This window comes from Dermochelys coriacea, chromosome 1 (genome assembly GCF_009764565.3).
Source record: "Dermochelys coriacea isolate rDerCor1 chromosome 1, rDerCor1.pri.v4, whole genome shotgun sequence".
Classification (NCBI taxonomy): Eukaryota; Metazoa; Chordata; order Testudines; family Dermochelyidae; genus Dermochelys; species Dermochelys coriacea.
In genome coordinates, this window is record NC_050068.2 from 175967276 (window position 1) to 175980964 (window position 13689).

At 37.7% G+C, this 13689-nt stretch overlaps 1 protein-coding gene across 13 annotated transcripts in view; it reads right to left on the reverse strand.

Annotated features, from left to right (window-relative positions):
* Nucleotides 1–13689, reverse strand: part of USP25 (ubiquitin specific peptidase 25) — a 148160-nt gene that overhangs the window by 75848 nt on the left and 58623 nt on the right. For all 13 annotated transcript variants that reach the window (XM_043509274.1, XM_038391770.2, XM_038391739.2 and 10 more), the window contains one exon: nucleotides 857–943. In XM_043509274.1, the coding sequence (XP_043365209.1) occupies nucleotides 857–943 (87 nt within the window). The remainder of the gene's footprint in view (nucleotides 1–856; nucleotides 944–13689) is intronic.

The following is a 13689-nucleotide window of genomic DNA, read 5'->3' on the forward strand; positions in this document are numbered from 1 at the left end:
AAAATCAGGCCATGAACATCTCCAGGCTTTGCTTGCTCCTGTCTCACATTGCTGTAGAATCTGAGCACCTCAAGTACCTATGAATTTATCCTCTCAAACATACCCAGGAGCAAGGAAGTTATTATCCCTATTTTGTCATACTGTGGACTGAGTCACAGAGAGATTAAGTAATTCACTCAAGATCACACAGGAAGTCTGAGGCAAAGCTAGGAATTTAATCCTAAATCCCATTCTAGAGTCATAGGCACAAAACCAGCCTGCCTCCCAATTCTGTTGAGAGGATGAATCAGTAAATAGTACAATACTTAATTTCGAAAGAACGATCTGTGGGTAATTAACATCTGTGAAAATCAGGCCCAATATTAAACAGTGAGTGTGGCCAGGTCTAGGCTACAAACTGTTGTTGGCATAGCTATATTAGTTAAGGGGTGTGATGAGATGTGATCTACACAGTTGTATTGGCAAAAGCCCCTAGTGTAGATGCAGTTATACAGGCAAAACTGTGCTTTGGCCAATCTAGTTTATTTTGCACGGGGTGGTGGAAATAACCTGCAACAACAAAAGTGAAATTTTGCTGCTATAAGCTGCATCCACACTGGAAATGTTTTGGTAGTATAGCATGCCTGTATAACTATGCTATCGAAGCCTTCCAAGTGTAGTAAACCCAGATCTAACTCCCAGCCCTATAGTCTACCATGAATTTGCAATGCCTCCAATCTCCCCTTCCTACAAAGCACAAAGTAAATATATTTAGTGCCTTTGAAATTACTAACAACTAGAAGTCACACACAGTATGAAACTGAGTTACTACAGAAATGCCATGTTAGTCGCTGGAAATATATGTTTCTAATTTTACCTTTTGGTTTCGGGGCAAATCTTGAGCGCTTGCAGGTGGATTGTAGTTCAAAACTAGTCTTCGAAACTCCAACAGGTTAAATAATGACTGAAATATTAAAAAAAAATATTCAAATGCTTTTGCAGGGGAAAATAAAATCTTTCAAATGTGCTTTAGCAAAATAAATTCATTGTTAGATATATGCCGTTCTGAAGTTCTTCTTACACACGTTATTTAGATTGAAAACTTTGCTTGCCATATTTACAGTAGAGAGAAAAATGTGTATTGACAAATGGCATAGTTTAAAAAAAGGTCATTTGTATATGATTTCTTTTATATATATTCTGGAGTCTTTAAAAATAAGACTCATTTGTATGTGATTTCTAAGATTTGTTTAAATCTTAGAAATCACATACAAATGATTTTATATATATATATATATATATATATATATATATAAATATAAAATAAAAACTTTATATAAAATATAATGAAAATTTAAGATGGCAGTAAAATAAAATTTCCTTTTTATAATTCAGATTTAAGATGGCATTATTTTCAAAACAAGAAATGGAAAACTGAAGTTCTAAAGAAACTCCTACTTTCTTTACAAAAGACACTATGCTTACAAACTTACAGAAATTATTCCATGAAGATACAGGTTCATTTAATATAAATTTAAGATATTCATATGTCCCCCATCACCATAGTACCTGTACCCCTCAATCTTTCATGTATGTATCCACACAAGGCCCCTGTGAGGTAGGAAAGCATTAGTATCCACAATTTACAAACGGGGATTTCAGGGACAGAGTGAGGAAAGGTATTTTTCCCTGGGGGGGGGAGGGGAAGAGACTGGCAGCACGTTTCAAAGTGGGAACATCCACACTGCTATTTTTAACTGCACAGCATGAGCCCTACAAGCCCAAATCAGTTGACCCAAGCGCCAAGACTTTTTTTTTTTTCCTTCCATGTACACATACTCTCAGTGGCTTGTCCAACATCACACAAAAAAAAAAGTCTGTGTTGGATCTGGGAATTTAACTGAGGTCTCCCAAATCCAGTGAGCTGCTATAACTGAGCTAAAGAGTACTTGTGGCACCTTAGAGACTAACAAATTTAGTAGAGCATAAGCTTTCGTGAGCTACAGCTCACTTCATCGGATGCATGCACGAAAGCTTATGCTCAAATAAATTTATTAGTCTTTAAGGTGCCACAAGTACTCCTTTTCTTTTTGGGAATACAGACTAACACGGCTGCTACTCTGAAACCTGAGCTAAAGAGCTACGGCTCGGCAAGATTCTGCTACTCTAACTCACAGTCCTATTCATTTCAATAGGTCTGCTTGTGGAATAAGGTACTATTAACTGTAAGTACGAGTGCCAGAATATGGACCCAGGTAAGTTAAAGTTGATCTGCAAGAAGGGGGCAATGGTGGGGAGTTCTTGTGCCCTTTGTTTCTTCATGATCTACAAAGAATCTCCTAAATGGTGGATTTTTCTGCTGGTGTTTTACTTAATTACTTTAGAAAGTCATTGTCTACCCAACAAGCATCTGACATCTTGCAACTGGTTCCACATGGGGTCGGCGACCTAAAACTATATGGGCCACTGAGAATTAGCAGGATTATATTACATCACAGAGCAAGGAAGTGAAACCTGATTGTGACGGCACTTTATTCTTATTCGGATAATTTAAAACTGAGGTTTTTTACCTTAAACAGTTGGAAGAAAAGATCATTTTGGTAAAGTTCCAACATCGTCTCTTCAATAACGGGTTAAAAAAGAGCTATTTCTAAGATTAAAATCCTTTTTACACCCTTAAGTCCTCCAACAGATGACATTCCTAGCATTTCTAAGGTTAAACAATAAAAAGCCGTTCAGAATCTCTTTATACAAGAGCCAAAAAAACCCCAATTTTTTTCCTTTGCAGTCACCTTTAAGTATCTCCTGTTCTTCCTACTGAAACAAGGATGATTAAATCCATCAAGTATTTTGTCTATACCCTTCAAAGCTAGGAAGTTGAAATATTAATTAATTTATTCTTCTTTCTAACAATTCAAGAGGAATGATGCAAAGCTACATTTCAGATGATGTAATGCATTTTGTTGATGGGCTTTTCATCAAATAAGTTACAGCACTATTATATGTACAAAATAAATCAGTTGATAGATAATGTTCAAAGACTGGCCTTTTCTCATGACTAATTCAAGTGCTATCATGAAGCCAAGCAGCTGAGCTGGCCAAATTCACGTACGTACATATGTACGTACACACACCCACACCCCCCCACACCACCCTCCAGAGAAAGTTGTACAAAAGCACATGTTTTGACATAAAACTGAATCCACCACTTTGTTGGGATTAACAAGCTTCTGGTAAACTAGTGGTTCTGAAGTATCAGAGTACTTGACACTTTACTAAGCTAAGCTTCTACTTCTACTCCTAGACGAATATAGAAACATCTGTGTCTAACAACTTTTTATGCACTTTGTCCACTACGTTTTTTAGAACAGATTTATTCAGGGTTGTCAGAAATTTTTCATACAAAGTATTTAGGTATCCAAGTCCAAAATATGTTCACAGCTTATTTAAATGCAGCTCATATGAACTCAGGAAGAGGCATTTATTTATTCATTCACCTAGAGCAGTATTTTACTACTTGTATAGTCCTATGACCACCTGCTCAGAGAAAAATATTAAATGCCATGTGAGCAAGTGTGGTAGAAACTAGGCCTAAAAGCATTACGTACCAAAAAGCAAGTAACAGAGCTCCAAATGTTATGCCATATTGACTGTTGCTTTGAATATTAGAACTAGTAAGGTAAAGAATATCTGTATTGCAGTTACTGAGTCAAATTCTCTGCTGGTGTAAACTGACTTGTAGACTTGTACCAATTTATATGAGTAAAGAATTTAGCCAAGTCTGTATGCAACTGTCCAGGAAAATACTTCTGAGCCCAACCATTTTTCTCCAAAAGAAAAATACAGGTTTCCCATAAAACTAAATTTCCTCACAAATCTAAATATCAAGCCACCAAAACCTGGTAATTGAACATACCTATACCATTCAGTCTTACTTATATCCAAGACCATCAGCAATACACACTGCAAATTCTTATCTGTTTCGCATAAGGAATAAATATCCATATGGGATGAGATCATGCAATCAGGCCATAATAAAATATGGTTCACTACAAGCTACAAAATTGTAAGATATAATAAATATGGTCCTTTTAAAAAAAAAAAAACAAAACAAAAACAAAAAACCCACAACTACATGAGCTCAAGTTGAACAACTGATCTCCTAAAATAGAGCAGAGAATCAATCAGCATCCAAATCTTACTATTAATGGAGGGTTTTCACAGATATCCCAAAATAAAGAAACAATCACTCAAGTTTGATTTGTACCATCCTGTTATGCTTTTGATTAAATTTCTCATCCTGCTTTGTGGTCAGGACCCACGAGAGAGAAGACGCTATTCCTCTTCCATAGGATCAGAGTTATTTAGTGAATATTTCTATTAGTGACAAGCCTGAATCATCCAAATATCCAATCAGAATATTCACAAACTACTGAGATGTTGGGATTCAGACATGAAATTTGAAACTTCTATAAATCCCCAATTTTCCCCCTGGCTTCTTGAATCACTAAATTCCCTTGTGCTCTTCTTTTCATGCATTTTCTTTGCACTATATTCATTTCAATATGGCATTCAGTACAGTGTGAAGATAAACAATGACAATACAATTTCCTGGCAACCTGAAAATGCACAGGATGAAGAATGGGCAACTTCAGAATGGAAATGACTGCAGACAAAGTCTTGCACTAGGCCAATAAGACATTTAGAAAAAAAATCACTACAATGACCTCAGTTCTCTTTTCTGGAATGTCAAATCATTAAAAACAAAACCAACCAACCAACCACCACTTTTCTGTCCCTCATCCAGACAGATAATGTTTATAATCTTTAAAGTGTGACGTAAAAAGCAAGGTCTTATCATACCCCTCCCATTCATATGACAGATATGTGAATTTCCCTTATAGGCTGGTTTCAGAGTAGCAGCCGTGTTAGTCTGTATCCACAAAAAGAAAAGGAGTACTTGTGGCACCTTAGAAACTAACAAAGGTATTTGAGCATAAGCTTTTGTGAGCTACAGCTCACTTCATAGGCTGGTTGCACATTCCCTGGCTGGTACAAACAGAGAGAGTGTCCTGGAGAGAAAACATAGCTGAGCTCTGGATTCTAGGGTGCACTTTCATGCTTTTCTGATCAGGAGCAACCTGTGCACCATCATCTCTTGCCAAGTGCTTAATGATGGCAGCATGAACACTAGCTAGCTCACACCACGGCCTCCTGGTGATGTGATGCAGCACAAACATGTCAGCTTGGTCACTCTCTAGGACACAGCTACACTTATCATGCACTATTATTTTCATGAAGGAAGGATGTGAAGAAGAGGTTCCAAAGGACCTCTCCCACACCACTGGAAACCAGCATAGGATATGATTCAGTTTTCTCCTGTGAAGTTACATTCTTATTTTATGACATGACAAGCAGGAACCAAGAAGACTACTGTGAGGCCATAAATATAAATTTACAACATTATGATTTCATTGCCCAGGTAGAACAAGTAGCATATATTTTCTATGCAGCAGAAAATCCCTGTTGGTTTAAGCAACCATTTTATTTCTTAAAGTTGGCAACAATGGAATTGGAAGTTATTTAATAAAGTAAAAAAAAACAAATAAACCTTGATCGATATTTTAGTATACATTTCACCACCACTATCAAATGTAAAAAAAAAAAAAATAAATAGTTACTATGAAGATGGTTCACATAAATTTTTCTTTTCCTATATTAGCTAATGATCCTCACACTAAACCCAGACAGTGCACAAGTGGAGTGCTTACTTAAACCTTTTCTTCTCTGCCACACATTTTTAATCACATAAATTAGGGTAGAGCCTCCTTTGTCACCATGAGTTTTGCATTCAAGTACCTGTCATGCAAACAACATGGAGAGAATTAACTCCAAAGTGTAGAAGGGGGGGGGAGGAATAACTCCCAAAAAGCTATACAAGTGATTAACTACAATGAAAAGGAATCTTTAAAATAAATTGACTCACTTCACCATGAATGATTTTTAAGAACATTTCAATAGAAGGCAGCTACATTCATTTCTATATATAGCCCTAAACCCATAACGAGGTATTTGCTCTAAAAAAGCTGAATCCTTGATGAGAAGGCATTAGTCCAGGGGTTGATATTTCACGTCTTATGAGCTTAATTTTTAGTGGGTAATTAAAAATCCTCCTCCTTTTTTGGGAATTTAAATAAAACTAAATCAAATATTCTTAACTATTGAGTTTGTGTTCTTTGCAAAGTACCGCAAAAAGTTTCTGAATACACAGTAATGCTTAGCACAAAAACATTACAATGAATATTGAAAATCCCATTCATTCCAAAAGGACTTAACACTATTACATTTTTTAATATATTTGTGTATTTTATTTTCTGCAGTAAAATACAAAGTGCAGTATTCAAACTCGTTGGAAATTAAAATTACAGCAGAGCCACCAGAGAACAATAAGCCTGCCAGAAAGGGCTTCTAGCTACTGGGAAAATAGGGCAGGACTTCTGGGTGGGTCAAGTGCTGACCTATCCTGCCACAGGCACATATCATCCCTGTTGCCTGTCAATATAGTCTCCCTCTACTCCTAGGAACCAGCAAGTACAGAAAGCAAACAGTATTAGCAGTTACAGAGATGGGACTATTAGAATTCTAAGGAGGGCAGGTAAGCTAAGGCTCCCAGCTGGTGGAAAATGGGAAGAAACAGAGAGGCATCATCCAGCACTTCATAAGGGAGCAAGATGAAACTTGCTTTAGTGATTCAAGAGAAATAGATCACTTCATCGGATGAAGTGAGCTGTAGCTCACGAAAGCTTATGCTCAAATAATTTGTTAGTCTCTAAGGTGCCACAAGTACTCCTTTTCTTTTTGCGAATACAGACTAACACGGCTGCTACTCTAAAAGAGAAATAGAAAAATCCTAAAAAAACGAACAACTTATTGTAAGACCCTATTTTGGGTATGGACCACCTTTTTGTTGCATTTTTCTAGAGTAGGCAATATAATGGGAATCCTGATTTTATGTATGGTCTCTAGGTGTTAATGAAATACACATAATGCCAATTGTAAACAACACAGCCTTCAGTGTACAACACTGAACATCTATATCCTCCATACTCTAAGGATTAATAAGTATCTACCTCAATATTGCATTAAATTATTGATGTGTAGAGACAAGTGAACACATTAAAGCAGCAAACAAGTATATAACTGAAACATGAACAGATTCTTCACTATTGTTTAGGTACCAGTTGCCATTATATTACTAAAAGAGTAAACAACAAAAACCCAATAATTCTTTCTGGGTATGAGCATCCTATTTTTACCTCTAGATGCAGGATCATCAACAGGCTGTCTTATGTAATTTCAGACAGACACTTTCTGAAAGAAACCTTTCAAAATCTGTCTGCAGATTGCGAGCAGACAATACTAAAAAATAGTTGCTTCAATGCCAAATGTCTGACTACTATTTGAAAATATTTGGCTACCAACTCTTTTTTTCCCCCCCTAAAGAAAGAAACTAAGATAAATATCTAGGAAAAGACTGGTAAAATTTTATTTAACTTTCATTTCCCACATTGCAAGTTACATACAACTTAATAATCTATGTATTTTTAAAACTCAATTAGGAAAGGGTAACTTAAGTGTCAAAGGAATCTCTCATATAGGTCATTTTCTCTCAAATTCAGAGGTCGAAGCGATTTTGAATATTGGTGCTCGACCAATCAGTGAGATGCTACAAAATAATAGCGTAATTTGGTGAGAGCACTGTGTAGCACAAGTGCAAATATACCACCTATAAAACAATGGATACTGGCAACATTATAATGGTTGCAGAAAACCAAACTGCTTACTAAAGTGATGGAGAGAAAATAATGAGAGATCCATTGTTTCAATGATAAAGTCTAGCAATTAAAATAGCCCTGGCAGATATGTGGAATGAAATTGTCAGCATTTCACAATATGCCTATTTCATTGCTGGAATCATTTAGAGAGAAAAAATACAAAATTAACTCAGATGTAGGCTGGGGGAAAATGTAGAAGAGTTTAATTTAGCTGAAACCCAAAATCATTGACATTTTTCAAGTTGGGTTAATAAGACACCTTCACAAAGAGAGAGGAAGATACCCATCATGGATTTCTGCAAAGTTCTTCACTTAGATTACAGTACTTATTATACATTAACTAATATGCAATATATTCTACATATAGGAAGTGCTTTTACATATTTAATGGAAGTATTTCATCACTGTAATATGCTTCTTCAGCTCATCCAGGGTACTTAATGTCTGTATAGTTTTCACTGTTTAGATTTTAGTACCATAGAGCAGAGATCATGTCAGAGATTGTGTTTTTTGCAGTACCAAATATACTCGAGTAGCATGCCTGATGACATCTTTAAAAATCAGATATTATTTCTACTCTAAGAAAATAAATTATTACAACTTGGTTAGAGCTTGATCGATGCTGGTTATTAATGAATGTATTTTGTTTGAGACAATTTGGTACTGCTAAGCCTTCATTAGATTAGTTTTGCCCCCTTTTAACTTTAATTCAATTTATCCAAATTTTTGACATCTTGAAAAAAATTTCAGCAAGCTTGGTTATACTCGAATAAAAGATGCACACCATTAGGGTCAATATCATCATTATAAAAGAAGCTAATCTAACAGCACGAAATAATATTGTACGGAAACCCTGTCCATAATGGAGTACACTCCTCCCAAGTAGGGCAAAGAGTTGTGTGTTTTTGTTTTGTGTTTTTAAACTATTTATCCACTTTAAACCTGTCCCAAACCCACTGAAATTAATGGAACAATTCCCATGGACATCAATGGAGTTTGGATTAAGCTCTTTACTTGGCAAAATAAGGGTGAGAAAAGATTTCAACAAGAGGGCTTGAAAAGCATGCTATTTAAGAGTAGACAAAGCAACAGGAAGTTACTCTTGGCCTTGGTAAACCTGAAGAGCTAAAGTAAGGGTTAACTAAGTTGCAGTAAAAAAAAATTAATTTACTAAACCCTCTATTGAAAAGGTTTGTCAAATTGCCATGAGGTTGATTAGTCCAGGATTAGACATACCCTACAAGAAGTATCAAAGGAATAGATCATAAACAGAACTGAGATGCTATAAATTTCCTACCAAAAAAAAAATCTGTTAAAATTAAAATTTGGTTTGCACAGTCCAACAGTTAAAGTTCAGAAATGCCAGATTTATGATTGTCAGGGCAATCATAATTCTGCCCGCTTGCACATCGATCCTGTGCATTGAATGAGGCAGAGGCCCTGAAGGAAAAAAATGGTATAACTACATCATAATGCATATAGATATGGGGGAAGAATTAAGGTTGCACAGACCAGTGCTTCTCAAGCTATCTGATGTGGGGGGGACCGGCAACTTTTTTTTCCCAATGTGCGCGCAGACCGGCAGCCGATGGCTCGCAGACCGGCACCGGTCCGCGGACCACCACTTTGAGTAGCACTGGCATAGACAACAATATCTTAATTTTTGAGTGTTGGCTTAGCACAGCGTGAACAACATTATTTTGATATCGCTATTTTTTTAAAAATAATTTCTTAGGGTTCTTTCAAAGGAAAAAAGGTAAAAATAAATTCTAATATGTACAACTGTACTAAGCACCCAATCATGCATCATGGATTGAATCCTGAAGTTTCAGCAAGTAACACACTTCTGCCGCTTGAAATATGCGACTGACAACAATAGAAGGCTGTGCTACTGACACAACATGCTGGGGGATGGGGAAAAAGCAGTGGCCCTCTCTCCCCAGACACTGGGAGAGCTCCTGAGCCATGCACCATGTTGTTTTTCTATGGGGGAGGGAAGAGGGGATGCTAAGGCCAACTGTCAGATTTAGCTCCCCACTACAGCTCCTCTGGCAGCTCTCAAGTATTACCAGTGCAGCATCTTCTACTGCTACTTTTTGAAGTGGCCCAGCTCTTTGGAATATTCATGTTCATATATTTTGGCATACGGCACAAGTTCTCATGAACCATGCAAACAAAAGGCAGCAAACAGTGATTTTTACTAGCTTACATCTCAGCTAAAACTGAACTGAATTTCAGGGGATCAGGAAAAGACACTTCCCTAGCCAAAGTTCTCCAGCAGAAAATTTCAAAGATGAGTTGGAAATAATGAAGGTGTTAGAGCTTCTAAAAAAATAAATCCCCAAAAGAATCTTTCACAGTGACAAGTATTAGATGATCTAAATACATATGTTGCTACTAGGTTCCCCTCTATTTGTCAATCAAGATAAAACCCGATTCTCTGAGTTCTCTATCAAGTTGAATCTACATGGAGTCCATTCTTCAGTAACACCTTTTGATGCTAGAGTAGCAAAGCACTGTGAGGAACTCAGGGTTGCAGGGCAAGTGATGACACACACCCTTACTGGTCTGGGCTGTACCCCAAATCTCATGACAAACATGTTAGGTCTTCAAGCTACCTGCTGTATAAAGTACTAATTAATTTGAAAATATTTATTACGTATCTGAGCTGTGAATGGTGGCTCTCTGCCAAATATGCCTACACTGACAGGGAGCACCATGGCAACAAGTTGCCTAGGAAACCTGAGGAAGAGTGAAGATGCTGCCGAGCAATTGGTAGCGTCTAGCAGCAAAGTTAGAGCATGGAGAATTGGATCAGGGCAGTTGGACTGTTTGATAGAAAAAAGAAAAATTAAAGCAGAAGGGAAATATGGTGAAATCCCAGGTCAGGGCAACTTTGCCTGCATTTCCTTTCAGTGGTCCAGCAAGGGTATCCACTCTAAGTTTCAGGCTCTTTAGTAGTCACCTCTCTTGGGTGGAGTCACGAGTCTCTTGTCCCTCCTGACATGGGAATTTCCCCCGATTATATTGTGATAACCCCCAGCAGAGAGGACTGCCTAAATTACACTTGGTTTTCTCTTCAGAGACTAACAATGTAATTGCCAGTCATAAGTTACCAAAAAGCTCCTTCTAAGCAAGCACTTTTATTATCAAGATAAAAGCATTACAGAGAAAACATTAAAAACCAAGGACCAACACGCATGCTGACAGGCTTACCAGAGATCATCCCCAAACTCCAACAATAGTTCTGGTTAGTGATTGGTCCTTCAAACTCACACAGGGTTTTTAATTGTGGTCACCAGTTCATAACCACTTTTTCTCAGAACTAGCTCTTCCACAACTTAGAGTCCCTCCTTTATCTAGTTTTGGCCTTTGAAGAGACCATTAATAGGTAATCAGCCAGACAATGGGTTTGTCTTGTAGCTTCAAAAGGATGGCTCCAGAAATGAGTAACTTGTATTCCCCTCTTCCCAAATATTTCCTATTAAAACCATTCCACAAAAAATTAAATCGTGTTTGGTTCAGTGTTTCAAAACAAGAGTCCTTTGAAGCACATAAAACTTCCCAGTGTTTACATTAGTGCTGTCTCCCCCATATAAGAAGTCACATACCATCCCATTGTAATACATAAACCCATTCACATTTTTAATACAATGACCTCCTTAGATATTTTAACATAGTTCAATACGATTTGTCCAGAAAATTGCAGGATATTGTCAAACCTATCACAGTGAAAAATACACAAACACTAATAAGTCTCTGAGCAATAAAGAAGCTACTGAGCATTCAAAGCATGTAAGATATAGGGGATACATGGAAAGTAGTTGAAAAGAAGCAAACAGAATTGGCAACAAAGTTTGAATCTTTTCTGCTTCTTTTGGAGGACACATTAAATAAGTACATAACAAACTGAACTAGAGAAAGAAAACAAGACATAGGACAAAGAAGGGTCATGAGTACCCATACCAAGGGAAAGGAGAACTTAACAGAAAACCAGAGAGCAGTTACAAGTGAGCATGATGAGCAAACAGGATTGTTGGCAAGAACTACTAACAGGACACTCCACACTGACATATAATTAAAAGGCAGCAGCACCCTGGCATCACTCACACATGTTCCAGTATGGACACACAATTGTACTATTAGACAAATGGTAGCACAGGCAGTATTAATTATTGTTTATGAGAAGAGTGAGGCTGGGTTAGTGGGATATCCCTCTTACATGATAAATCATAGAATATCACGGCTGGAAGGGATGTCAGGAGGTCATCTAGTCCAACCCCTTGCTCAAAGCAGGACCAATCCCCAATTTTTGCCCCAGATCCCTAAATGGCCCCCTCAAGGATTGAACTCACAACTCTGGATTGAGCAGGCCAATGCTCAAACCACTAAGATATCCCTCCCCCCAAATAATGGCTCAGATGACCAAAAATCTTTAGCATTGTAATTTAAAAACAAACAAACACACACGTCTAGAGCATGTGATGAGAGAAAAAAAGCTAGGCAATATCTCCTGCTAAAGATGAAACAGTCGCCCTAGGCATAAAGGAAGGAATAGCCCCCATACAAGAACTCTATCACAGTGGAATGCTAGAAACTAGAAAGAGGTAAGAATGGTCAAAAACAAAGAATTTGCAAGTCTTATGGCTACTATTTCATTTAAAAATAGTATTTTAAGGTCTGACTCCACAGGGACAAAGTTTAGGCATTTAAAGTAGAATCTGGCTGAGAAACAAAAAGACAAGCTCCAAATGGAAATAATGGGTTTAACCAAGTGTCTGGTGATGTACATTGTTGAAAGCATGGACAACTTTGCTCAGAGACCGTGCTGACAATTTTTTTCCCCCAAACTTCTCCCTCACAGTCTTTACCTCAGCTTCACTGCACAACTACCCCTCTTACCCTCTCTTCCCCTGTCCTGTCACCCTCTCCCCTCCTCTTCAAGTCTCCTCTCCCTTCCCTTTTCTTTCCATTTAGCTTTTCCCCATCTAATTAAACCCACCCCAAAACAAGAACACTGATGTAATTCAAAGAGGAGTGAGAAATATAATTTGGAACTGTCTCAGAATTTATTGTAAACCATACTTTTGGCAAACAATGAAAACTGACAGTAAATTCCAACGCCCATATCCCAATATTCTCAAAGCTAGGGAAAAGCTTCAGAACCAAGTGTAAAAGAAATACACATTGTCTAATGTGCAGTTCATGTGGCACACGTGACATATGTGCATATACTATTTGTTGTGTAGGACCCTCTCCGATTCACTACAGAGGCTGGATGGTGCTCACTGAGTGAGCAGCTGTTGAGTATGTTGTTTTGTGAACACTGAACAAGGTGCAGCCCTACGCCTTATTTACTACACATTAGACAAATGCTGCTCTGACACAATGATTAATGTAGGATTGTGTCTGTGTAATATGTAAATTAAATGCCTCAGAATCAACACATTGCACACACAGCAAGACTATGGACCCAACAGTAGCAACCACTGATACTCTATCATTGTACCTTAACCTCTCCATTGCCCCACTTTTCTTCTTAGTATTTATTAGGATCACTCTTTCTTAAATTATGCCCTAATTCTGCAAACTATTAGACACATGCTCTACTTAATATAGAAGGCTGACCCACTGAGCTCAGTGGGACTACTCATGCATAAGTGTTTGCAAGATCAGAGCCATAGGTTGTAGACTGGACCAGGGACCCAGTTTTCCTATATGTTTGTATAGCATCTAGGATAATAGGGCCCCGATCCTGACTGGCACCCCTAGGTTCTACCAGAATATAAATGTGATGGGTTCGGTCACAGGGACCCCCCTGGGACTGTCACCTGATATGCTCAGATTACCTCTGAGCTCATTTTCTCTGCCAACC